Source organism: Gymnoscopelus microlampas, assembly GCF_963454915.1.
Source record: "Gymnoscopelus microlampas genome assembly, chromosome: 8".
Lineage (NCBI taxonomy): Eukaryota > Metazoa > Chordata > Actinopteri > Myctophiformes > Myctophidae > Gymnoscopelus > Gymnoscopelus microlampas.
In genome coordinates this window covers 28,213,631-28,239,478 of record NC_139945.1, presented here as the reverse complement: position 1 = coordinate 28,239,478, position 25,848 = coordinate 28,213,631, and the positions used below count along the sequence as shown (strand labels likewise).

The window sequence follows — 25,848 nt, the reverse complement described above, 5'->3', positions numbered from 1 at the left end:
GATTCTGAGGATCTGTACTTTACTTGAGTAGTATTTTACTCGAGTACATTGTTAGAAAGGCTGTAAAGTACCGAGTACTTTTAGGTTGGCTTTTTTTTTTTTCCTGCCGTAAAATGCAATTTGAAACACTTCTGCTCTCACACTAGCCATATTTCTAGCTTCTAATTACTTCTACTTTCTAAGTATTTTTCAAAGCATGTACTTTTGAATACTTAAGTATATTTAAAAGCAATGACTTTTTTTTACTCTTACTTGAGTAACATTTTGACTGAGCTACTTTTACTTGCAGTGGAGTAAATTTGACCAGGAGTATCTGTACTCTTACTCAAGTACTGGGGTCAAGTACTTCGTCCACCTCTGCTAGGGACTGTACTGTAACTGTACTGTGACTGTACTGTAGTTCTTGTCTGTTGGAAGTCTGAATAAATAAATACTTGAGAATAGTGCAACATAATTCCATGATTATCATCCACAAAGGCTGCTAATGGTGACTACAGGGGGATGAAGGTTATAGTACACTTGAATTATCAAGTGTGAGCGAATCCATATCCTAACCTGTGTTACATTGTGCGCTCTCTCTCATCTCGCTGAGACTCTTGAGAGATGAGAGACCCTTACGGGTCCGTTTGGTTTCATTTTACGCTCTCAAGAGTTAAATTATTGTAAACATCTGCATTACTTAATTAAACAATTGTTATTTTGATCAACGTTTGCCTGTTATCTCTCCTATTGGTACCAACATCAATACACCATTGGGTCTGAGAGTCTAAATCTGATCAAACGCTGGTCCGTGGCTCAAATGCCGAATAATGAATGGACCTTGATATGAAAAGGGCTGAAAACCACTGCTCTATAGACCAATTATTTATTATACTGGATGCACAGCTGATTGTTTCATGCAATCAATTCCCAACATATTGTTTCGGGGTGCGCTGGTTTCAGTTCATTCAACCTCCTCTTGTGTGTTGGCTAGTGAGGCGAGACCTGACAGAATGGGTTTCATTTGGTGCCGGCCTGCACGCGCATACTGGTTCTTATCAATGTGACGTTGTCTGTTAAGGGGTCTATATGATATCTGATGAAAAAAATATATTTACTATGAAAACTCGAAATTCTAAAATCAACACTCAAGTGTGCATCGCCATGAGCTCACCTTTCTGAAGCATCTCTAAATGTTCCCAGAGGATGTCCCCCACAAAGTCCGGCGCTAGGTCCAGGAAGCGCTCCTTGCCCAGCGCACACAGGCTGGCTCCGTTCAGGCAAAACTTGTGGAAGTCCACATTCTTCAGACTGAACTCGTTCACCGTCCATGTCAGCCACTCGCCCACGTGGTTCTCTGACCACTGTCTGGGGTCTGAACAGGGGGGAAAGTCAAGAGAAGCATAATTGAGTTAAGTGGACGTTACATTGGACGGACTATATGAACGTGACATTTTGGCATCGTTATGCAAAGCACCTTGTAGTACAGTGGTTTTAAACCTTTTTCATGCCAAGGGCATTTGGCCACGGACCCCCATCTGAAAATGGGTTGTGCCAGGGACCCCCCAGAAGCAAAGATTTGAGTTGTTGCAAATGTTTGCTTTAAAAAATAAAATATATATATTCAAAGAGATGCACTAGTGATGCGCGGGTCGGGTTTTTTCATGACTCGGCCCGCCCCGCCACGGAACCCAACCCGCCTCAACCCGCCCCGCGAACCCATATATAAATCTATGGCTCAACCCGCCCCACGACCCGCGATTTTTTTTTTATTCTGTAAAATCATGGTTAGAAAATAATCCCCAAGTGTATTCAAACTGTTTTATTGTTATTATTCTTATTCTTATTAGGAATAAAGACAAAACAAGAGCATGTTATTTATTTTTATTTTTTTGCGTGTGAGAGCGCGTGACCCGCTCACCCGCAGCCCGCATAATTGACTCCGAAATTCTGACTCGACCCTCCCGCGCCGTGGGTTGACCCGCGGGTCCCGCGGGTTACGGGTCAACCCGCGCATCACTAATATGCACACATTTTCACGACTTTTCAAAAATAGCAGATCTACAAGCTCAGATCTGCTATTTTTGAATAGCCAAAAGCTAAGTGGTTAAAGTGATTGTGACTCTATGTAAACTCATTTCACTGGGGACCCCCTGGTACCCGCCCCAAGGACCACTGGTGGTCCCCGGACCACTGGTTGAGAACCACTGTTGTAGTAGAATGACTACACCAACATTTACGGCGTGGCTCTGTAGTACGCTGTTGTCCAGAGCTGATCTCACAAACCGCTGGACCAATATCATCACCAAATGTCCTGTGCACACTGCCAGTAGTACCACTACCACCACACTTTTTTCACATGTTTTTTTAAATATTAACTTTAAGATTCATTTATATTCATGAAAGTTGATGTATGTCATCACGCAGCACATTTTAATTTACAGGAAGTAATTTAGATTGTATTTTTAGGGACTTTTGATATAAATATATATATATATTTCTTTTTGGCATCTATTGTTAGGAATGCCCATATGATGACCACGGATAAGGGTCCATTTGGTTACATTTGTACACTATCCGAGTTAAATTAACACTTTCAACAACATTTTACTGTGTGTGTAGCATCTTACGGGTGATTTCAGTGTGTGACACCACGAAACACAACCAAGTATAAATCACCAATCATGCGTTTGCCACGGTGTGAGTAATACTAAAAGAACAACCTGCAAATTGCAATCTGATAAACAGTTTGAATCTAGGTGAACTTCTCTAGAACTCTCGTCACCACACACATTATGCTCTAGTTATGACTGTGAGAAAAACAAACGTTCAGCTATGCAGCTACCGTTCCTTATTCACGTTCACAGAGCCCCATGTGGTTTACATGTCAACCAATAAAATGCTATCACAGGCAAGCATGGCGCTGGCGGTGGGTCATGTAAACATATGGGTGGCAGAGCCCTGCTGAAAAAAAAAACAGGGTTTTCCGATATAACACTACTACATACACAAATAGCCAAAGCCCTGCTATTTCCATGCAGCTCGGGGTGGCTCTGCGGTCAGCCCTCAATTTAGGGACTGTAACTCATTATTTTCACTGTCTGTCTAGTACTCTACGTCTGCATTCTCTGCATCCTTAGACTCAAGTCAGTCAGTCAGTCAAGACAGGGCGTAAATGTATGTAATGTAAAGCTATTTTGGAAGATTTGCGGGAGTCTCTCTCTCTTGGAGTTTTGGGTGAATCCTCTCCCAAAAAGGGATGCCTTTATCGAGTGAACCAGACGTTTGAGCTGGGAAGCAAATTACATAGTTTGTGTCAAGGTAGCCTACTTTCTGTAATGAGAAACGTTTGAGTTATGTGAGTAATAGAAAGGGTTTTAAAGTACTACGATGGTCGCAGAGGATTCGGGTTAGGACGGAGCAGCAATACCGTTCTGGAAGGGTTTTGATTTAGAAAGACGGAATAAGGAGTCTATGAGACTATGAGAGACATGGGGAGAGACTTTAACCCATTAAGACCGGGATCGCATCTGTGTAATTTTTTTATTTCTTTGGGCTATTGAAAAATAGCAGATCTACAAGCTCATAGTGCGGCAGCTATGAGCTTGTAGATCTACTATTTTTGAATAGCCAAAGAAAGAAAAAAAAATTACACATGCATTCCCGGTCTTAATGGATTAAGCGAGCCACAGATAACGTCTTTTACCTTTGGGGATGCCCAGCCGTTGCTGCTCTTTCGTGAAGCCGCTGAAGGTGGCTTTCAGGGCCTGCGACATCATCTCTTTACTCCCTGGAGTGAGCAGAGGCACGTCTCCACATTCCAGATCTGTCCATCACAGAGAGAAAAAAAGAGACAGAACGTGTTATTTGAGGCAGGAAAAGTGTGTGTGTGTGTGTGTGTGTGTGTGTGTGTGTGTGTGTGTGTGTGTGTGTGTGTGTGTACGGATAGAGTCAAGGCATATCAGAGCAACAGAACATTGCAAACGGTTAACACACTGGGGGGGGGGGGGGGGCTCTTTGTGACTCGGATAAACAACCCACACAGTTTGTATCTGAGCGTGATCAACAACTTGTCTCAACAATTACGTTCCGTCTAGACGGACGCCGTCTCGATATTGGATTCAATCTAAAACGGCAGCTGTCTCAAATACACTGATTACGTACACTGTCTTCTTTATACCCGGTCAGACAACCAACCGCCAAGCCAACTCTAGCCTCAATTGCCTGTGCAGCCTGAAAAAACGAATATATATATATATATATATATATATATATATATATATATATACACACATACATACATATATATACCGTATTTTCCGCGCTATAAGGCGCACCGTCAGTGCGCCTTATAGTGCGGATGCGCCTTATAATCCGATGCGCCTTATATACAGTATGTATCAATATTGGTTCCCTTGGTTTCCGCACTATAGGGCGCACCGTCAGTGCGCCTTATAGTGCGGATGCGCCTTATATATGAAAATAATACATTTATTGAAGGTGCGACTTATACTCAGATGCGCCTTAAAGTGCGGAAAATACGGTATGTATATATTCACACACGCACGCAGAAAAGGCAGCACTTCAAAATGCGTTATTAGCTTTCCCGGCATTGCTGGTGTTATTGTGCTGACAGCCTGACAATACGTTACTTTTGGTTACATCATTCAGAGTGTTCAGGTTCCAGGATTATTGTGTGGGTGGAATGGGCTCAATCTCTCTCTCTCTCTCTCCCTCCATCCACCTCCCATATTTTTTTTTATCCCACGATTTTGAAACCCATTTTTCACCCAGTGCCAATTGCCTAAGCTTGTAATCCTGGGCGCTACTCTCCCTCTGCCCCGAACTGAGCTCATGCTTCCTTCAATGCATGAGGAGTGAGCAGGCCGCTTCTTATCACCTGACAGGGGGGAGTTTCCCGGGTAGGAAGTAGTGTGTGGAAGGAACACGTTATTCCAACCAGTTCCTTTCCCCCTCCATCAGGCTCCCCAGCTGAACAGGGGGAGACAATATAGAGACCAGGATTACTGCATGTTTTTGTGAGGGTACCTACCCTAGGGGACACGGGGAGAACATGCAAACTCCACACAGAAAGACCCTTTCGCCAACCCCACCTAGGGTATGGGCACTGATGACACGGAGGAGAGTAACACTGACACTCCCCCAGTGCCCACAGCGTCCCCGGCAGGAATCGAACCCAGGACCATATTTGGGCATATCTCTAGGGGAATGGGCGTGCCTGCCTGCCTGCCTGCCCACCTGCCAAAAATTGACCTCATATACTCATATATCCCTGGGCCACTGGCACCGGTCTACTACAGGAACGATGCAAGTTTGGAATGCGTGCCCCTCCACCCGGTAAAGCAATACCCGTTGTACCCATTGTCAGGGTACCTGTTGTACCCGCCTCTTTTCTCTGCAACTGTCTGTCCTTGTCACCTTTGTGCCCATTACGGAGATCCCTGATGTCATCAGTATATGCCCATACATGGGCATATAATTATATTCTTATAATTATATTTTATATATTAATTAGGTTCTCGAGATACGCGAAGGATAGATACACACACACACACACACGCAGACATTTGCATAATTAATTTATATAGAAGGATTTCTTGTGTTCCTGGTATTATCGCATCTGGCAAACTACGTGGTATTCAATCAACAAGAGTGGGGTCAGCTGGTCAACAGAGACACTGTGACCCTCACCAAGCCCTCCTGCCACGTTAGAGCCTATCTGCTAAACAGAGGAGCCACTGTCACCACAACCAACACGGGGTCAAACATAGGGTTCAGGGGTCAAAGGATGAGGTGATGATGTCACCCAGGCTAGCGGTGGTGGTGGAGGTGGTGTTTGTGTGTCTGTGTGGGTGGTGGTGGTAGCGTTTATAACTGAGGGTGGGCTTGTCTTGAGGGGTCTCAAACACACGCAACACACTAGGCTCACTGTTCTCCACCTCACAGCCAGGGGGCACCCAGTGGGAGACAAATGCTCTCTTTGATGGCTTTAAACAGTGCCTGATGACTTGCTGATCTAATTAGATGTGGATGGGAGTGGGAGTGGGAGAGGGGAACCCCCCCCTCCCCTCCCTGGGCCACTGGCTACCAGAATAGAGTACAGAATGGAGTACTCCACGCACAACTCAGAAATAGGCGTATAAATAGAGACAAAGATAGCCCATGATGTGGAATCTGGACGAAATGCCATTCTTTCATCTGTGGCTCTGTGTGAAGTGGCAGCACTGATTTACAGAACAAAAAAGGAAAGAGTCGATTAATAGCAATAATTATTAACACTGTGACTCCTCCTGTCTGATTAGCCTCTGCGGGTGGAAGCTTTAAAGGCTCGGACTCATGACCTTTGTCATATCATTATGCTAATTCTCTGTCCTCACCTAGTTCTCTCTAAGTCCTGCCTCTCTCACCCCATAAGGCAGTGGTGGTAAAAAATCACACCCTGTGTGAAGGTAGCGGCGCCTTTGATATATTTTGTCATCGATATGTGTTTATAATGTGTTTATAGCCATGTGTCACGTGAAGCTTGACCAATCACTTTGTTGACGGGTCTGACCAATCAGAACGTTGACGGTGAACACGGACAAAGTCAGGTATAGAGCAGGATCCGCTCTATACCTAAAGGTATAGAGCGGCTAGCGCCGCTAAAATTACTCAAATGTAAAAGTATCAATACTGCAAAGTAGAAATCTGGCTTGAAAATAGCAGATCTACAAAATAGCAGATCTACAAGCTCACAATGTGTTGCATCGCGACACATTGTGAGCTTGTAGATCGGCTATTTTCAAATGGCTGAAATGTATATAAGGCTGAAGTGGTTAATGTATGTTTTGTAATAATAATCAAAATCTACAAAGTAACTAAAGTTTTCAAATAACTGTAGTGGAGTAAAAGTACACGATTTGCCTCTGAGATGTAGTGGAGTAGAAGTAAAAGTACTGAAGATTGGAAGAACTCCAGTAAATAAAGTAAAAAATAACCCCCCCCCACCTGTCAGGTGATAAGAAGTGGCATGCTCACTCCTCATGCATTGAAGGAAGCATGAGCTCAGTTCGGGGCTCTCCCAAGGCTGGCAGAGGGAGAGTAGCGACCAGGATTACAAGCTTAGGCAATTGGCACTGGGTGAAAAAATGGGTTTTGCTGTGTTTTTACTGTTGAAGACGTGATGATAATGTGCCCGTATTCATTATACAAGCTTACAAAGCCTCTCAACGTGAGGCGTTTCGAGCTTGTAGATCTGCTGTTTTCACAATATTTACTTGTGGAACGGAGTCAAACAGAATGGGGAGGTCCCAGATCGTGCGTGAAAGGGTTGATAAGCACTGCTCTAATCGGAGCGAAATTATCTGAAATTACTACATGACCATAATGCAGCCTAACATGCGTTGCACGGGGCGGTCCTGCCATTACGTTAGTTACTGTAGTTGCTGTGGAGCTACATTGTTCTCCAGAAGACACACACAAACATACACCATCTACAATGGACTAACTGAGCAGCAATATTGACATTCACCACACGAACGTGCATTGTTGACAAAGTGATTGCACAGCCGCTGCAGGCATGACAACCACGTTAGCGTTAGCGACATGGCAGCTATCACAGCGCCCTGTCCGTCGTGCTGCAACTGCCTGTGATGGCTACATAGAGTTAAAAATAAGGGATGGCTACAGCAGTAACAGCAAGCTGTCTGCGATGCCATTGTCTGGAGACTGCTCTTAGCGTGACACGACCAATGAGAGTGGGCGCTGTAGTTGTTGCTAAGATACGGTGGCGTCTCTGCCCCATAGCTTGTAGATCTCTCACACATGATTGGCGTAGGCTGCGTTGCCAGGTCTGACTTTGTGTCTAAGCAATGGTCGGCTTATTTTTGCGCGCCTTTGGGCTCGTTTGCATTGTGCGCACGGCAGCGCTTGTTTAGCGTACGTCAGCGCGACGTGGCAACGGACGTGGCAACGTGAAAGGTGATTGGCTGGTGAAAAGAAACACCCGGACGTGAATTTTGTGTTGGCGAAGTGATTTGCATAAGTATTGGAGCATAATGCGTTTGATATTAATTGTACATCCTGCAAGTACAGTGATGGGATGCGAAGCAGCTGGTGTCACAGGCAGAATATTGAGGAATTTTGGGGGAAAATGTGGAGTTAGTTGGGCCATGTGTCTGCTTGGCAATTGAGCACATACACTCGTGTACACTCCATGACTGTGGCCGTCAATTATGGTAGCAAGATGTGTCCAGATTAACAAAGTGGGGGATACGGTATGTTCTGCATTTTTCACAGGGGGCTAAATACAAAACGTAAATTTTACACCAAATATAAAAATATATTGTGTAAAAAATAGAAAATGCAGAAGAGGCATGTCTGGTGGGCGAGGCAGACCGATTGAGTGGCGGTGACACAGCTTCACACAGCCTCACCATGGAAGCCCAGATGTTCTGGCATCTCCACTGTGGCTGTGGCAGCTTGAAGCTGCCAGCGGCGCAGCAGTGGGGGCAACGCGCAGTTCATATGCCTCGCCATTTCCACTGCTCTGCGGCGTCTCGACCCCGTCTGGAATGCACAGCAGCTGTCCTTCGTTCGCCATGTAAACCCATGTCTAGCTGACTACAAAATTAGGCCTCTCAATGTCTCTCTCTCTCACTGATGGAAACTGCTCCAGAGCCTCATTAAACAGAGTCTGAAAAAGAGGAAAATACTTTAGCTTCTCCCTATGTGATTTGATTAGGCCTATATAACAGCATCTCCCTCTTCCTCCTAACACAGTCTCTCCCTTGCTCTTCCCTTTCTCACCCTCTTCCATCCCATGTCTTTGATGAGCATCTTGATTGTATGGAAATGTGTTGCTAATGGTACATTAACAGATATCTGTTATGTCACACACTTTACATTTTAAAAAGGTAGGGGGGCGTCTGTCCTTTTTTCACCGCCCCTATATGTGAGGTTTGGACCCCCACCCATTGCACCCCCAACCCTGCGCTGTGATTGGCCACCATTGTACCCCCCTAACCCTGCACTGTGATTGGCCACCATTGTACACTGGTTGACTCTATTCAGGACCATGATTGGCTAGTGAAACACATGACACATGTGCAGTCCTATAAATAGGACTGAGCACTTAAAAAAACACATTTATGTTTTTTTGTTAAGTGAATCACCCACTGTGATGACCACTGTGACCACACCGCCCACTTCACACTGGGTGTGATTTTTAAATTTCAATCACTGATAAGCTGTCCACACCAGTGGTGTAAAGTAACTAAGTACATTTACTCAAGTACTGTACTTAAGTACAATTTTGAGGTACTTTTACTTTACTGGAGTATTTACAATTGTCTATATTTTTACTTCTACTCCACTACATCTCAGAGGCAAATATAGTACTTTTACTCCATTACAATTATTTGAAAACTTTAGTTAGTAGTTAGTTACTTTGCAGATATAAATGATTACATTACAAAACATACATGAACCACTTTAGCCCTATTTTATACCTAGTCTATTTTCGTAGTATTCTATTTTAGTAGTTTTACTTTTGGTACTTTAAGTACATTTTGATACCAATACTTTTGTCCTTTTACTCAAGTAAATTTAGAATTCGGGACTTTTACTTGTAGCAGAGTACTTCTACATTGCAGTATTGATACTTTTACTTAAGTATAAAACATTTGAGTACTTTTTTCCACCACTGCTGTCCACACTGTACCAAAACCAAGGCAGAGAAGCACCGAGTAAGTGAGTATGCAACATCTTACGGTTTCACACAGAATCTCAATCTATCGTTAACACAGTAGCCTATCCTGAACATAGTATAAACTACTTTCATAATGAAAACTAAAACTACAACAGCAGGCTTCCTTTGTGTATATCTCGCTCTCTTGAACGGCGGCTGTCTGGACCGTTACTCTGCTGTAGCTCTCTGTCTGTACAGCCTGTTAAGCAGCACTCAAAGTCAATACTGCAAAACTTAAGTGTTGCAAACGGTTGCAAACTGAGATGGGGCCAGGCTCAGACAGTCTGGGCTTTGATGTCAAGGTAAAAAGGCAAAGTGCGCCGGTTTATTTGAGATGGATTGGGTGGAGTTTGTCTGCACTTTCGAACCGTTTGAGCCCCTCCCGTACTGTCTCTTTCATCAGCCCTGCCACGGCCTGCGCCTTGCCCACACAGTCTTGAAGCTGCTTTAGCGCTAAATCCTCCATCAAAGACGTCTAATACCCCACGGCCTGAGAGCGAGCATAAGGCACACCAACAAGGAGCGATGCATGGCTGCATGCCTTTTTACTGTGACTTGTCTTTTGAATTTGTGACTTGTTTTTTGGTTACAGTATTTAAAAAAAGTTAAAGTTATTTAAACCGTTTGTGTCCTTCTTGTTTGCCCTGTAAAACACAGTGAGAAACCTCTTTTGTAAAAACAACCTAGTTATATGAATCGTCATTTCATTTCGTTCAATATGCACATAAAAAGGTCTAAACATGTAACAGTTTATATTTTTGAAGAGGTAGACTATAGAATATATCCCTGGTTTTGTTGTATTAGATGACAGGACCGTTTCATTTTCTTAAACATTCCTTGCAAACCATTAACACATGAAGTGCATGACACTACCACGCAACATTATGACAAATCATCACAGGGAACTCACAGGCCTAATGGCTATATTGGTTGCAGTGCACAGGGATAGTCAGGTTTTTCCATTGAGTGGTCATTATGAAAGAAAGCTGTGAGAGAGCTAATGTACATTGTGCCTCCATTAGCCTGAGAGGATCGCCTGAATCGAGACAATCTCTAGTAAATGATGAAGTCCTGCTAGGATTTCAATGCCTGCGAGTCCCATTAGCTACAGCAGTGGTCGGCCTCACTGCGCACTAAAGCATCCGCGAGCCATCACCGTCTGCGCTTCACCCCCCGACAGTCTATCTACAACATGAGGCACATCAATTTAGTTCACAGACAGTCGGAAGTGAGTGTTAAAAGCGAGATTATGACTTTCACATTTCAATAACAAGGCTCAGATGTGAAGAACTGTGAAGTGCACAATAGGAAGGGATACCGACCTCTGCTCATGATGCATAGTGGGATCAATCAAATATAATATAATCTAAGATCCATTGATGAGACTGATGATGCTTGGCATACACATACAGTAAAAGCTATTGATCAGCCACTCCCCTCTCTGTGTGTGTCATGGTGGAAGTAATGGACAGAAGCAGTTATGCTGAGTGCGACAATGATATCCTTCCCCTGGGGAGGTCTGAGAGACTCTCAGTCTGAACCCCCCCATCCACCATCACCCTCCTCTGACAAACACTTCTGCTCTGCACCTTGGGCAGACCGGGGGGCCGGGGGTCGTTAAAACGACACACGGAACGCTCAAACACACACACATACACACAGATGAACCAAATTAGCAGCAGTCTTCGCCTGAGCTCCAGTGCGAGGGCGTGAAATTGGGATTTTTTTTTTTGCGCGGATGGGGAGACAGGAGGAGGCCCGTAGGAACGGCAGGGCTTGGTTAGGCAGGGATGGGATGGGATGGGGAAGGGCAGAGCAGGGCTGGGCTGGGTAAGGGAGCAAGGGAAGTGTGTAGGTTGGGTGAGGGGTGATTGACTGTATACACTCTCTCTGTGTGTGTGTGTGTGTGTGTGTGTGTGTGTGTGTGTGTGTGTGTGTGTGTGTGTGTGTGTGTGTGTGTGTGTGTGTGTGTGTGTGTGTGTGTGTGTGTGTGTGTGTGTGTGTGTGTGTGTGTGTGTGTGTGTGTGTGTGTGTGTGTGTGTGTGTGTGTGTGTGGTGAGTCATCGGGTTGTAATGTGAGCCCATCACAGGACAAGGGAGCCAGGGAGAAAGGGAAAGGAGGGGGGGGGGGGGGGGGAGAGAGAGAGAGCAAGAATGAGGGGAGGGGAAGTGCATAAAGACTGAGGGAAAGAGAAGAGAAGAAAGAGGAAGATGAGAGAGAAAGGGAAAAGAGAGTGAAAGACAATGAAAAAAGAGGGAGAGAAGGATGAATGAGAGATCTCACAGAGCCCTCCCTCTCTCTCTCTCTCTCTCTCTGTTCCTCTCCTTGTGTCTGGAGTGACATCACGGTGGGATCGGTGCCATCTTTCTCCCTGCCTCTGGCGGAGGCTGTTCATTCATAAAGACTGAACTACTGCTGCCGCTCGCTGCTCTGAATGATGCAATGGTACTCACAGAGCAGGCAACCAGACCCAACCAACAGGACACAATATGCTTTCTATCAGGCCCACCAGCTATAAATAGATTCTTAATAGAGTTTAGGCTCTGCATGCGCGTGTGCGTGTGCGTGTGCGTGTGTGTGCGCGCGCGCGTGCGTGCGTGTGTGTGTTGTTGGGTAGGGGTAATGATTGAGGAGGGCTCAGGGCATGTACTGTAGGTGTCAGGGAAAAAAGCGGGTGCAGGGTTCCTCTCTCTCCCTCGCTCTGCAGCACGGCGTAATGGGAGGGTTATATTTATCAATTCAAGAGTCCATTTCCTGTGGCTAAGCTACTGCTTCCTGCGGGGAAGTGAGGGCGAGTTGTGGGTAGACTTGCGGTTACGGTTATAGTTCAGATCCATCTCTTTACCCTTTTTGCTTTGCAGGTAGTAGTGGGGTCATACCGAGGTGTGTGTTGTATCGGTTAATTGCCAGGGAGTTATAATTGGCCCCTAAAAGGTCTTTAAACCAGACTGCGTCCACCCACGACGGACCCCACCAGCCCCCCCATCGTCCAGAGGTGACGGTGGTATCTGAGAAAGCCTTTGATGGAGATCCCTATCTTAGCCCCCCCGCCACCCCCAGTCTGAGAGAGCAGGGTCATAAACCCTGGCCAACATGAAGGGAGACCATTCAGCACAACACAGTGTGATAAAGTGGTGGCGCGGGGGGGGGGGGATTGGGGGGGCTCGCGGAGAAGGAGGGGGTGGGTGGTAGTCTGGTCTTGAGAGAGCTTGCTTGTTCAGCCAGCAAGGCTGGGCTGTTTGGATTTCCATGTCAATGCCAAGAGGACTGGGAATAGAAGCAGTGGGCGTGCTTGTTCTGGAACCAGCCGAACCACGGGCCGACCGGCCGACCGTGGGGTGAGGCCCGAGCCAAGATCAGACCCGAGCCAGCAGGTTATAGAGATCCAAACCAAACCTGCGTGTGTTTAACCCATTAAGACCGGGAACACATCTGTGTCATGTTCAGATTTCTTTGGCTATTCAATAAGAGCAGATCTACAAGCTCATAGCACGGCACCGAGTATATTTGAATTATATATATATAGTTTTTTAAAGAGAACATTTACTCATATCTTTGCTTCTGGGGGATTCTACAAATGTCTTCTAAAACCCTAACAGTTTTCTGAAAAACTTATGTTGTTATAATATCAGTGGTCTTCTCAAACCTTTTTCCATGTCAAGGACCCCAAAATGATATGTATTTATTTGGCCATGGACCCCCATCCCCCCTTCTGGGGGGTCCCTGGAACAACACATTTTGAGTGTTGTTCCAGGGACCCCCCAGAAGCAAAGATTTGAGTTAAAAATGTTCGATAAAAAAAAAAAACTGCAGATCTACAAGCTCATAGCGTGAGCTTGTATATCTACTATTTTTTGATAGCCAAATAAATCCTAAAATGACACAGATGCGTTCCCGGTCTTAATGGGTTAAAAGGGTGGACGGACGGTTCAAGGTGCAGGCCGGGGATATCCCACCATCTCTCTCCTTGTAGCAAACGCTGTTGGAACGCTGCGTCTATTCTTAGGGCTTCCATAACCGCTGTCTTCTGGCCGCCCTCTCCGAGCGCAAGCCTGTGGTGTTGTAAGAGGCTGTGTGAGGCTAGGCTACTACTGCTGACAATCTGTCTCTGGCCATGAAAACAAAAAAAAAAGGGCTCTCTAGGATCAACACCACGGCACGGACAAGCAGGCCTCTGAAGCAAGGCAATAAGTGAGACTAATGCCCCGTCGCTGCCTTTTTCCCTTTCCTCCTGCCTCTGTCTCCATCTCTGAAATCACATTAGTTTATGATGTGAAAGTGCATTAACTCTTTCATATTGTTTACGACGCCAAAGTCTCAGGTGCTGTTATGACATTAGCGCGAAGTTTGAATTGATCCCCAACCGGCCGTGCCCAGGTGAACGATGCCTAGTGTATTCACTATACTGAAAGCTTGGTGGAAATTCCCTCCCTTCCAGAGAAGTGACACAAATGAGAGGCAAAGGTTCTTTGAGAAAATAAAATGCCTTTTTTTTGTGCTGCCTGAACCACCCTACAGCAGTTGTTCTCAAACCTTTTCACGTCAAGGACCCCCAAAATGATATGTAATTTTGGGGGGACCCCCATCTAAAAATATTTTGTTCCAGAGACCCCCCAAAAGCAAAAGATTTGAGAAATATACATTCAAAAAGGTTTGCACAAACTTTCACGATTCTTTAAAAAATAGCAGATCTACAAGCTCATAGCGCGTCACTCGGTGCCACGCTATGAGCTTGTATCTGCTATTTTTGAATAGCCAAGTATAAAAGGTTCATATTATTGTGATGCTATATTAACACATTTCGCTGGGGACCCCCTGGAACCCCCCCAAGGACCCCTGGGGGTCCCTGGACCCCACTTTGAGAACCAATGCCCTACACCACCATGATTTTAAACGGTTTAGGGGAAAAAAGCTATATTTTGGGGCATGCGTCCAGTGATGTTGTTAGGTAGTGTGTCTCGTGTTTCTGCTGCATTAAAATCCGAAGTGACACAGTGAACTCACTATCCATTTTACCCTGATAATTTGCAGGCATTCAAGCCCTCTTTCTCTGTGCGTCATACACAGTAGAAAAACAAGCGTACTTCGGCGTGAATCGAGCACCCCGTCTCCCTTCCTGCCTGTTCGCCACTCGTTTTCCCATCTGAAAAATACCTTTTAATGCAGCAAGCAGCTTACCAAAACCTTCCGTTAACAGCAATGGTAAAATTTGATCTGAACAAAATCAGTGATTTTACATAAACATTATAGAACAATTCATAGCACGTTCGTAATATACCATTATTATTCAATATACTGTATACACAGTATAGGCCAATTCAATCATCAACACTTTCTAAAAAATGTAATGTTATAGGCCTAAATTACTTAATTTGTGTGTTCTATTCATGTTCAACTGTGCAGACAAATTAGACAGGCAAGGAACATGGGCAGGCTCAAACAACGTACATTAAATAAAGATTCTAAATGTTGCATCACATCACAGTTCCTGTAACAATCCACAAATAGAACCTAACATTGTCGTCACAGGAAGGGGGTCGACTTGGAGGCAAGAGCACTGTGTCAGACAGTGCAGGTGGTGCTAACTTAGCTGTGTGTGTGTGCTGGACCCTGCTCAGTCTCCATCCCTGCTGTAAACAGATTGGGGATACTCTGAGGAAACTGTTTAGGTGTTAATCCAAACACACAACGTATCTGACAAACAGTTTACTCTCCCCGTTGCATTTTTTCCACAAAACACGATGCCTGGCCCCCATTTTTCAGTCCAAACTGCAACATTCCACAACCATGGGTTCCGGTTAAAACAAGTGTGAATTATGCAGGGAGATGGAATACGGACAGACTCACGCCATGTTCATGGGATATTCATTCATGTTGCTGTTCCTTTTTTTTGTGATACTGCACATATTAGCATAGCATGGAGGCAGGCTAGGTCCTGAAGGCCCTGGTTCCAATTATACATCATAGAGCTAAATGCTCACTGCTTGTTTGAAGGCGAGCTATGGGCGACAGATGGATACTCGATAAATAAATTCCCTCAAGACCACACTGTTTTCATGTTGCGTGCCTCACATTCCTCCTCTGTTTTACAATCGCTAATGTGCTTCTCACAGCTTTCTTGTGTTCCTCTAATGTGACCAAAAATGACTTGTGGCCTGAGTGGCGAAATGGTTTCAGCTCAAGAAGATGAATTATGGTTCTATTTTAAGCTCAAGTGTACTGCGCGTTGTAGGCTCCAACATGGCTGATGGAAACATCAAACCTCTGGCTTATCTCTCTCTCTCTCTCGCTCTCCTTCTCTCGCCTTTTCATCTCAATCTCATATTATGCACGTTAGATTTGTTTTCTTCCTCAACCACGAGCAACCTTTTAGCTTTGGTTGAACGCGCTGATTGAAAAGATGTAGAGTCGGATCGATAAGAAGCGTGGAAAAATACAACTCGGCTATTTTGCAATGAGAGATGGAGGTGATTTCACAAACAAGTGCGTACGCACACATACTGTATATGTTCACACACTTATGCATGTGTGCTCTCACTCAGGCACACGTTTCAAGACACTCTCTCTCTACCCTGACCACTCTCTCTCTCCCACACACAGACACATGCACGCACACACAGACACATGCACGCACGCACGCACGCACGCACACACACACACACACACACACACGGTTGACTGGCTATGACTCACGCCATCAAAGAATGAGTGGACTTCAGGGGAGAACACGGAACTCAATTTAACTTGTGACTGTTCATGACGTTAACAATTAGTGTATCTTGAGAAATTCCTGCTCATTTACTAACCATTTGTCATTCTTGCCTTGTGTGCTCTCATAAAACAAACACAGGTCTGAGACAGCTCCAAGCAAGGGCCTGTCTAATGGACATTTATTAGACAGAGGAGGGGAATGGTGTTAAAAAGTCACATTCTCATTAGCTGCTGGCCCTGGTGTCTACTGTAGATGCCTGGAGAAAATATAGGAGTCAGCCACTTATTTAAGTCACACATATGCAGATATCAGTGAGGCCACAAAAGGCCAGGTAGGCAAAGATAAGGAATCCAGATGTTATCTTTCCCTTAGTTCTAGCTCCAGTGGCAGCCTTAAAGGCATAGTTCACGTGTTTTTTTAAGTAGACTGTATGATTTGTCGGAGCCAGGGAGTCATTTCAGTTCATTCATAAAAAAAACATTTATGGAGGCACTGGAATCAGAAATTATTTTCAAGGCTAGCTAACTGCGAGTGTCATCCCTCGGCCTCTCTTCTATGGAAGCTAGAAAACATGTGCCTCCCATTTGACTGTGCGTCACAGAAGTCCTGGCTCGCCATGAGAGCCGCCACTGACTCGCGCCTTACATCGTAAAGCCCACCTCCCACTCATCAACAAAGGCATTCTTCCTTATTGTCGTCTGGCTTTGACTGGCAGGTCTGCGCCTTAATGCGATTTGGATGTAGTGGGGTCGCCATACATAAGTCTGAGGCTCATGGATCATCCATATGCCTGATTACAAAAGCAGCTCGCCATGTTATGCTGAGTCTAAAACCAGGTGGTCTGCAACAGATCCATTCAAAAAAGAAACAGGGAAGAAATCTGGGCCATGCAGCACTGAACAAAGTGACCAACCACAGCCTTGTTCTGGGCAGCTGAACATCAGTGCCGAGACCCAAACTGATTCCTAAAGCAGGCAATACGTTTCTAAACTAGTTTCGGGTTTCCGTTACATAGAGGAAAACGCGGCTCCAAAATGTGAAACAGAATAGCAACAGAGCAAAGGGGACCAAAATAGATGTAAAACTCATTGGAGAAATGTTGAGGTGCGTGGAGCCATTTTGGGGGCGGCATAACGCCCATTGGGGTCCCTAATCAGACTGTTAACCCATTAAGACCTGGAACGCATCTATGTCACTTTGGCTATTCAAAAATAGCAGATATACAAGCTCATAGCGCGGCGCTTGTAGATCTGCTATTTTTGAAAAATCGTGCAAATTATTTTTAAATATTTTTTTCCGTTTTTTTTTTTTAGGATTTATAATTTTTAGACGCGGCCTCAGGTCTCAATGGGTTGGAGTAATAGTGGGAGAAGGGAGGCATGTGGCGGCAGAAACCAGCCGAAACAGTCATTCGGGCAGGCAGTCCGTCAGCCAGGCATGTGGCGTGGCAGGCAGGCGCCTGGTTCTGTGACTCAATGATTACACGCGACGACGGGCTGAGGGATGAGGCAGGGGGCACACACACACCAGAGAGAGACGCCACATCAAGGACACAGGTGACGTGAGAGGAGCTCAATGTGGCCAGCAGGAAAGTTGGAGACAAGTGGGAAAACTGAGGAAGAAAGGGAAAAGAGAAGGGAGTAGGAGGAAGAGGAATGGGGTGGGTGGGTGACAGAGTTACAAAGAGCATGTGAAAAATTAAAAAAGAAAAAGGAAAAAAAGAAAATCTCATGCTTGGTACGTCTTTGTTCTCCCAGCCCTGGAGCCTGTTTTTCCTTTTGTTTGGGTTGCCATCTTTCTGGGGAATGGTGGTGAATAGCAGAGAATAATTACTATAAAAATAAAACAATAACAAACTAACCTTCCTATCACTAAGACGTTCTGAGACAGATGAAAAGAAAATGTTGAGGGCTTTTCAGCACCATCATATGGGCCACACCTTGGAATGCTCTCTCTCTCTCTCTCTCTCTCTCTCTCTCTCTCTCTACCCCCATCTCTGCCTCTCTCTCTCTCCATATGCTTACCATTTAGCGGACTGATCTATCTGACGCTAACACGCCTCGTTTTATGACTAAGCTTTACAAGGCAAAATTAAGGCGTGTAGTCACAATACAGGCATCCTGATACAAACCACGCACCATAATGGTTTTCTGTTTATATGCGATGCCGTTTCAGACAGGGGGGGATGAATGAGGGGAAATAAAAAATGAATGAAAGAAAGAAAGCCTGACTGAATGGCTTGGAGGGGAGGGGGGGATATTTCATGTTAAAGAGTGACATCATCAAGCCATGCGAGAAAGAAGACAGACAAGTTCATTGTGGACACAGACAGGCATCCACTTGACTAGCCTCGGCTATATGGCCCGCTGCGAGAAGTGGAATGTATGAGGCACATTCAGGACACGGCCCCCCGTTGCCCGACACCGGGACCGCGACCACAGCCTGGCATGTTGTAGGCATGGCCCTAGTCAAACAACTTGCCTAATGACATACGGGCAAAGGCACTAAAACACTGCACTTACCGACAGGGTTTTTGATCTGGCGAACCAGACTGATGCGGTATGGATCGGATGAAAAACGAACCTGTTTGCACCGTTCGGCCCCAGACGGATCGACAAGCCACATCAAGGAGGTAAGGGCTGGATCGCCCAAACGCTGTTTGCACAGCTGCCAGGCAGCCAGGGAAGCGATGCCTCTCCTGCGCTCAAACACTGGCATATATTACACAGCGTTACTGAAGGACTGCTGACACCGACAAAGCCACAGCAAGAAGCTTATGTAAAAACCCTATGCCCTGAAGGAAAAAGTACACCTCACCTCCAAATACACATGCAAAATCTGTAGTGTTAATGTAACTTCTGAGAGACCTAATACCGTAGGGATCCACTTTTACACTTGGAAGTTAAATTAACGCCACAGATTTCATGTGGGCACCATGAGGGAGAACAGGGTACTAAAAAGCTATTATTCCAGAATCCTATGTGTAGGATAGCAGTGCATGCTACAGCCTATATGTGTGAACATGTGCGGGTGGCACAGGTCGTACAAATATCCCTTATAAGGGTATAGCAACACAAGGCATTGCCAGTTATGACAAGCAGACTATCAGATAAAAAAAAGTCCTTGCACCCCCCCCCCCCCCACCCCCCTCCGTCTCCGTCTCCGTCTCTCCCTCATTCCCTCTTTCCTTCTCTTTCAATCCGTCCATCCATCTCAGCAGGGCACGCTCACAGACATTCCTGTCAGTCACTCATCCCTGACCTTCAGGGCCTGACGAACAGAGAACTTAAGGAGAGACAACTCACTGAGACACTTCAACAACATGCAGACAAGGACTTATACTGTAAAAATATAATCTTTTGGGGAATTGCTTTAGGTAACCAAACATGTAAATGCCAATGTTCAATAAACCCTGATACTGTATGAGGCGCTACTCAAGTCGGTTACACAGAAAAGAGTGGGGAAAACAACAAACATGGACTGCAGTTTTCAACTGGAATCCAGCTACCGTCGTGTTCAGCAATCCAACACCTTCCATCTTGAGAAGCCATCTCTCCTTCTTATCTGTGTAGCAGCTCCTCTCTCTCTTTTGAGCTCACAGCCTTGTTATGGCTACATGATCCATGATTCTCGTGGTCCTTGCTGTATTGAATATTACCAAAACCTACCTTCATGTAGAGAGCTGGATGGCTACCGTAATGCAAACTGTGTTTGGTTGGTGCACCTCTCATGCTGATGCTGTGCACAGTATAACTTCAATAACCACTTTCGTCCCTATTCAAATATTCATATGTTTTTTGGAAAGCACACAACGCATTTGAGTGCTTGTAGATCGGCTATTTTCGCTGTGTGACTAAGTATAAAACAGGCTTAAGTGGTTAAAAAGAGAATTTATCTCAGAACAAGAGACCTTCGGCAAACTGACACTGCATGCAGCTGTAACTTCCCTCACAAAAGGGAAAACAAACAACACAATGAGATTGGTCTTCAAACCACTTGAGCCTCTTTCTGCTGTTGTTGTTGTTGGTGGTCGTGTGTGTGTGTGTGTGTGTGTGTGTGTGTGTGTGTGTGTGTGTGTGTGTGTGTGTGTGTGTGTGTGTGTGTGTGTGTGTGTGTGTGTGTGTGTGTGTGTGTGTGTGTGTGTGTGTGTGTGTGTGTGTGTGTGTGTGTGTGTGTGTGTGTGTGTGTGTGTGTGTGTGTGTGTGTGTGTGTACTGGGGGGCATGCCAAATACCAAAAGCATCATCTATACTTTTCACATTGGCAAAACCCTATGCCAGTTGAAACCAGAGTAGCCTTGTCCACTGGGATGGCTGCAAGCTACTTTCACAACTGACTTGACGACATCATGTTCAAATGCATTCTGGCTTTGAATGGAGTGATTAACTGTTTCAGTGACAGACAGAAAACAAAGAAGAATCCAACTTGGCTCACGTCTCAGATGGCTGGAATACAAAATAATGTCATTGTTGTGCCTTGTGTGGATAAAAAGCAATACAATACCAGCTAGTTCATCAGCGGGACACTTCTCTTGTAAAGTGGGGAAGCAGAAACGAGCAAATACAACTCTCTCCCTCTCTGTGTGCGTGTGCGTGTGCGTGTGCGTGTGTGTGTCTGTCCTTTGACAGCCTCAGCTTGACCCACAAACACACGGCACAGGCAGGCAGGGTGTGCGGGAGCTAGCGTTGCGAAATGGTTTTGCAAGACATGCTACGCTTTGGCAACTCCACTGCAGCTGTCAGCACTTTTTTACCCCCCCCCCCCCCCTTTTTATACAAGTTTGCGTTTGTGCATGTGTGCATGTCTTCAGCAGGTACTGTATCTACGACTAGAATGGGCTGTAAAAACTGGTGAGTCACACTCAACCTCTGCGTTAGTCCGCATCGCGGGGTCAGCGTGTAAAGCACGCATCGTATTTCCATGACGTGCAAGCGCCTTGCTACCTTAAACAGCTGGTTCAACATTTGCCCAAGCTGCAGTCCCATAAAATAGCCATGCACTATGGTCAATTCATTAAGTGTACTAAATAGGTATAGGAAACATGATATATATATAAAAAAAATAACGTGAATTCTGAAGAGGGGGTCAAAGAAAGGGAGGTGATTTTTAGAAAGCGGGCAACATAAGAATCAGTTCCTGAACTACGGTACCTAACAGCTAACCAAGCTCTTCCAGTTAGCAGGGGTCAGAGAGGCAAGCCTCAAGTCTGCAGATTCATCACCTCAGCCTGTGGAAACTCGGCATAAACCACTCTCAGGAGGAGGGGGGTGGGGGGTGGAAAACAGAAAGAGAGAGGGAGGGAGGGATGATGACTAGGCATCAGTGCCAGTCTCCCATGCCGGCTGGGCAGAGTGCCCTGACTCCCAAAACACGGTGCTGCTGCTGTAGACTCACTGCTGCACCGGGACATAGATGGGTGCTTACAGATCTGACAGATCTGACAGAGCGATAGGGAGCCCCCACACAGTGAGCAATGCCATATGACAGGGGGGGTCCACACACAAGCACATACCTCACAATCACGCTGCCATATACAACAACTTTCGTCATGATTAATCATTTGCATGATAACAGTTATAATCTAAGACTGCGTTAAACAGGCACTGGAATAGCCTTGTCTGAAGACAACTGTTGTCAGTTTTTAGAATAGATCATGTTTTGGTCTCACAAGGGGACAATATAGTTCCAACTTGTAAATGTCACATGTTTTAGCTACAGGCTATGTGTTATAGTAGTTTAATAGTTGGAACAGCGATGCATTGTGAAACTTTTCATTCAACCAGCTGATGTCAACCACATCACAAGATAAATAAATAAATAACTGATCATGCAATGGATAGACCTATCATGCATTGCACAATATATATATTCTAGTCTAAATGGTAAACAATTGCTTCAGTGTTTGATAATATAGCAGCATGCAGCATTTATTTTCATTTTTGGTCAATCAGTAATTGGATTGTATCATGTGTATTCATCTTGTATTGAGTACTAGTGTCTGTGGTGTTCTGCAGCTGTTTTTTATGTGTTAGTATATGTGTATAAGTTTTTGAAAATATTCAATACAAATATTTGAATAATAATAATAATCAGCAGCAGCATACAGCAGGTTGTAGTATCAATCCATGACTGCAGCCAGAGAGTCTCTCTCCCTGGTGCATACATACATACATATACATTGTATTTGGTCTCACTCTCAAGTGTCATGCATGCTGTCCACAACTAACTGTTAACGCCAGGACGTTTTGTCCCGTTCCCGTTCTAATTAAAAGGGAGGAACCTGTAGGTTATTATCATGATCACTACAACCGGCAAAATACAGCAGGATTTCACGCTGTCTAGTGTCTGTAAGTGGATAAGAGAGCAAACATGAAGCTGCCAGACAGACAGACTCACTCATCATCACTTTATCGCTTCGTATTGGATACAAAGTGATGATGAGTGAGTCTGTCTGTCTGGCAGCTTCATGTTTGTCACTTTGTATCCAATACGCTTCATATTGGATACAAAGTAGCCTAATGATGATGAGTGAGCGCTATAATAGACTCGCGAAAAAAAACGATCACCCCCCATACAATAAGTTATCTTACTCACCGTCCATCTTTTCAGCCTTTATGATCGTTAATGTCGGTTTCATATCGACAGCTGCCGTCATGATCATCAGATCAGATCAATGTATATTTGAATAATATCGCCGCGATCTCCTTTTATGTTTGCCTTTCCTATTATAATACTCCGAAACTATTTCGTTGTCTTCTTTTTTTCCCCGTCCAAAAAAAATAATTAAGCTCCCAGTTTTTCTTCCCCTTTTTATGATGATCGCCACCTAAATATAATATTTTTTTTTCCTACAAACTTCTCTCTCCCTATCTGCCTCTCTCTCTCTCTCTCTCTCCCCGGGTAGGCTTTTACACTACACACATACACGCTCTCTCTCTCTCTCTCTCTCGTTCTCTCCACTCATTCCCTCCCTCCCTCTATCTGGGTTTAGGGCGTTGCTGTAGCTGAGTCGCTGGAGTCCTACGACACTGAAGGGGCGGTGTGTTGTAGCCCGTGTAAAGTACTGCCTCACTGTGATTCACAATTACATTACATTCTTGCCCTATGTGTCTCTGGGAGAATCCGTTCTCCCGAGTCCCCCCCCAACGTCATCACAAACAATGATTCCCATGCAGTGGTGGAAAAGGTAGGCCTACTCAATTGTTTCCACAATCCAGAAACACTCAGTTACAAGTAAAAGTCTGGTATTTACAATTCACTTGAGTAAAAGTACGAAAGTATTGGCATCAAAGTATACTTAAAGTACCAAAAGTAAAAGTACTCATTATGCAGAATGTCCCATTTCACAAGGTCAATATGTCTACAAATCTTTTGAAAATAGCAGATCTACAAGCTCATGAGCTTGTAGATCTGCTATTTTCTATTCACATTATACGAAACCTGATCACAATGACTACACATATAGGCTAATATGAACTCACTGCTAAAACATGTAATAATAATAATAATAATAATTGTAATTTTCGAGTAAAAAAAAAAAAGCAGATTGATTTTGAGAATTGGTGAACTACACAGTGTCAGTGAATAGAATACAGAGCTCAGTGGACTGTCTGTGTCCAATACTGCCAGTCTAAGCATCCACATAACATGTAACTGGCCCTCATAAACACCTCAGAGAATTTCCTGTTCACCTTGTACTGATCAATAAAAAACTGAGCGTGTCTTTTTACAGAGCTGCCTCTTGGGCCTTTGAAAAGGAATGACGTCTTAGGGGTATAAATGGCAGGACTCCGGTTCTCAAACATTTTCATGTCAAGGACCCCCAAAATTATATGTATTTGGCCGTGGACCCCCATCTCAAAATATTTTGTTCCAGGGACCCCAGCCCAGAAGCAAAGAGTTGAGTTACAAATGTTCATGTATATTCAAAGGTTTGCACGAATTTTCACGATTAAAAGAAAATAGCAGATATACAAGCTCATAGCGCGGCACTCGGTGCGGCACTATGAGCTTGTATATCTGCTGAATAGCCAATCTGCTTGAATAGCCAAAGTACAAAAGGTTAAAGTGGTTAAAATGATTGTGATGCTACATTAACTACTTTTGCTGGGGACCCCATTTTGAGAACCAATGCTCTTAACCACTTGAATCCCTGCATACATAAACTGGGAGCGGGGGGGGGGGGGGGGGGCTTGTAAATCTGCTATTTTTGAAAAATCCTGAAAATGTGTGCATATCTTTGAATATATATATATTTTTAAAGCGAATATTTTTAACTCAAATCTTTGCTTCTGAGGGTCCCTGACACAAAACCGTAAGAGGTTAAATGAAATCACAATGAACGTCCAAATTTGTCAGCCGCAAAGATGTCAAAACGAAACCATATTGGATCTTCTCTTACCAAAGCCATTGATAAGAATTGAATTTAAACAGTGACTATTAATTTTCTCATCTTTAGAGAGCTTTTGTTTTTGATAAATCAGTTGTTTCTTGTCTAGCAGCATAATTGCTAATGTAAGCATACTGCACCTGTACCATTTTGTGAAAACACCATTGGGGTTTGTGTTTTTAACTGGGAGAAGAATCTGAAACTGGCCTGAGTACAGCAGAGCTCCCTGTGGACATAACCACAGCCATTAGCAAGAAAAAAAGAAAAAGAAAAGAAAAAAGCCTGTCATGGCAACCCATTGTGATTTTCAACCAAAGAAAACCAAAAGATCTTCAAAATAGAAACACTGGCAGAGTAACTCATCATTTGTGAATAAAGGTTTCCATTTCAACACAACTGCCACCTTAATATTCTAAGGTGTCATCTTGTCAGGACACGTGAACATTTCCAAATGTTGGATAATCCTGGTTTGGAATCAGTGTTGATTTCGGCGACTAAAACTATGATGAAAAATGATCGTCGACTACCTTTTTTCACTGACAAAAACTACATAAAAACTAAATAAGAAACTAAGCTATGATGACTAAAACTAAGACTACATATGTTGACAATTTTGTCAACAAATAAAAACTAGACTAGGGAGGGACTAGTGGAGAAGAGATCCATTAGAACTAAGACAAGTCATTTTATGTTTGGTTGCACTCGGGTGTTGCGCTCTGAAAATAGCTGATCTACAAGCTGAGTTTGTAGATTTGCTATTTTCAGCATGGAACCAAGTGTAAAAATCAGCCATTACGACGCCATCAAGGCACCGCCAAAAATGTTAGTCGACTAAATCAACTGTAGATTTAGTCGACGATAATATTATGATATTTAGTCAACTAAAACTAGATTACCGTAAAACATTTCAGATGACTAAAATATGACAAAAACTAAATGGAATGTTATTCAAAAGACTATGACTAAAACTAAATCAAAATTTGCTGTCAAAATCAACACTACTTGGATATGGTTCTTTTG

The 25,848-nt window shown here is 44.3% G+C and overlaps 1 protein-coding gene across 4 annotated transcripts in view; it reads right to left on the bottom strand.

Annotated features, from left to right (window-relative positions):
- Nucleotides 1–25,848, bottom strand: part of ets1 (v-ets avian erythroblastosis virus E26 oncogene homolog 1) — a 252,782-nt gene that overhangs the window by 18,178 nt on the left and 208,756 nt on the right. For 2 of the 4 annotated variants that reach the window (XM_084064851.1, XM_084064853.1), the window contains exons 1-3: nt 23,034–23,374; nt 3,686–3,805; nt 1,154–1,354 (exon numbers count right to left, since the gene is read on the bottom strand). In XM_084064851.1, coding sequence (XP_083920977.1) covers nt 1,154–1,354; nt 3,686–3,805; nt 23,034–23,100 — 388 coding nt within the window. In that variant the 5' untranslated portion in view covers nt 23,101–23,374. Of the gene's footprint in view, nt 1–1,153; nt 1,355–3,685; nt 3,806–23,033; nt 23,375–25,848 lie in introns of those variants that run through there. The other 2 variants (XM_084064852.1, XM_084064854.1) reach the window with 2 other exon arrangements.